Here is a 1,958-nt window from a genome sequence, read left to right as displayed (position 1 = left end):
TATATTTTGAAGATTCCATCTTTATTCTCCAGTTGATTGAGTTAATTTTCCCGCGAAATATCTTTCGCATTATGACATAAGGGGGAGGGGGTTGGGGGGATACAGATATCCCTGGACGGGATACACATATCACTAGGGATCTGGGTACGGGGATACATAATACTCGGGGATACACATATCACTGCGACAGCAGAAAGGAAACGAGGAAAGTGTGTACGATATGATTTATTACATAAAATGTGTTCGGTTGACTATTCATATGATGAAATTCAAACAAAACGGAGAAGAAGAGTGAAAAATCTTGGAGTTTATGAGGCAGAGCGTTTGATTGCCCAACGAAAATCCCCAGAAATGGTGAGTCAGTTTTTGTTTTTATCTAAACAAGTGGTATCTGTTATTTTAATTTCTACAACTAATAACTTTTTTCTTCGTCCGTATCACTAGGGAAACATTTATCTTGTGAAATGGAAGGGCTATAGTGAATTTGAAAATACATGGGAGCCCGAAGAACACCTTTCCAAGTCTTTGTTAAGGTTTGTAATGTTTTTAATCTTCAGAGAAAAATAGATATTGTATGCACTTCAATTTTCCTAATAACTTGCTGCTTTCTCAACGTTGCATTGATAGTTTTTTTTCGTATACTTACTTCTTCAGTTATTTCCAAAATCCAAAACCAAGTGAGGATATTATTCAACACTATGTAGACGGGTTAAGAAGAGAATTGCTGGAGGCACTAACACATAAATTACCTGAGCAAACAATTACTTTAGAGTTCCGACATGATGTATTTAAATACTTATTTCATGGCAAAGGGGAAAAAAGAAAGGAAGAAAGAAATTGGACAATTTATAGAGAGGAAGACTTTTTGCGCTCTCAGTTGCCAAAAAACTGGAACGGCATTTATGACAGACATGGGGATGGAGTTAAAATTATGTTCCCCATTAAGATGAGGACCTTCTTAGGAATGTCACCTAAAGGATTTCACTCCAGTGGTAATAAAATTGTAGAAATGCCTAGACTTCATACTGAAAAGCTATCTATAAAATTTGTTAGGATAACGAATACATGTAGAAATGAAGTAGCATAATTTTTGTATGATTTAATATTTGATTAATTGCTTTGATAACAAAATTGAGTTGAATACCTATATAAATTAAATAAATATATGTACACACCAAAATAGAAATGATTAAAGTTAATTCTTTCAAAAATATTAATATCAAAATATTTTCGAAAAATGATAATAAATATCATAAAACTATTTCATGTGAATGAATAAAATGAGTTATTACAGTTGAGTCAGCAATGAAATATTCTTTTGTTTTTTTAAAAGAATCACACAATGTGAGACTATCGGTCCATACAATGCTTGTCTCAATTGCATGCATCCATAATAACTGATATTGTGTTATTTCATTTCTAATTATTTCAGTTCTTTTTTTTAAGTTTTGAGATACTTCTTGCTGATATATATATATATTTTAATTAAAATTATTTGTTTTAATTGTACTCTGTACAGTGTATTGTTTATAATTGATAACCCCAACAGTTTCTTCTTCTTCATGAACACCAACCTTAGAGACAACTCTCTCCTTCCTCATTGCACTGATAACATGTCCCCGGTAATGCAGCTTAATGCGCTTCACATACTGTGCCTTAACTCTCTCGTGGTGTGTATATACAGTGTATATATGCAATTAATATTCATTATATTAATCAAATGAAAACAAAATACACTTTTTAGTTATTTTCCAGTAAAGTTATGAGTTCTTTTTTCTTTAATTTTGAAAGAGCTTTGTGTTTGAGATTCCTTTCCTTGATCATTTGCTTTAGTTGAGTCACAGTATAATCATTGTAATTTGTATTTGGTACCTCATCAGGATCTGAAATGGCAGGTAGACCTTGAGTGGCAAGCTCCAGTCTTTGCTGTTTCCTCTTTTCGAAAATAGTTGTATTCC

At 32.3% G+C, this 1,958-nt stretch overlaps 1 protein-coding gene across 1 annotated transcript; it reads left to right on the top strand.

Moving 5' to 3' along the window:
* Positions 1-201: 201 nt before the first annotated feature.
* Positions 202-1,087, top strand: LOC116288732 (uncharacterized). Its single transcript, XM_031695561.2, has 3 exons — positions 202-354; positions 445-533; positions 655-1,087. Exons 1-3 carry the CDS (start codon positions 238-240, stop codon positions 1,085-1,087), a joined length of 639 nt encoding a protein of 212 aa, XP_031551421.1. The 5' UTR covers positions 202-237.
* The last annotated feature ends 871 nt before the right edge of the window (positions 1,088-1,958 follow it).

This window comes from Actinia tenebrosa, unplaced genomic scaffold (genome assembly GCF_029948245.1).
Source record: "Actinia tenebrosa isolate PJP-AT-01 unplaced genomic scaffold, QUT_ActTen_1.0 PGA_scaffold10__47_contigs__length_13832649, whole genome shotgun sequence".
Lineage (NCBI taxonomy): Eukaryota > Metazoa > Cnidaria > Anthozoa > Actiniaria > Actiniidae > Actinia > Actinia tenebrosa.
Note: the sequence above shows the minus strand (reverse complement) of the source record. Positions and strands in the feature narration are given on the sequence as shown.

What these genes read in the sequence shown, in the direction of transcription:
- LOC116288732 (XM_031695561.2), top strand. Translation starts at nt 238, where the DNA reads ATGTGTTCGGTTGACTATTCATATGATGAAATTCAAACAAAACGGAGA. An exon ending in AACGAAAATCCCCAGAAATG is followed by an intron (nt 355 to 444) that starts GTGAGTCAGTTT and finishes CCGTATCACTAG; the next exon opens with GGAAACATTTATCTTGTGAA. An exon ending in CTTTCCAAGTCTTTGTTAAG is followed by an intron (nt 534 to 654) that starts GTTTGTAATGTT and finishes TTACTTCTTCAG; the next exon opens with TTATTTCCAAAATCCAAAAC.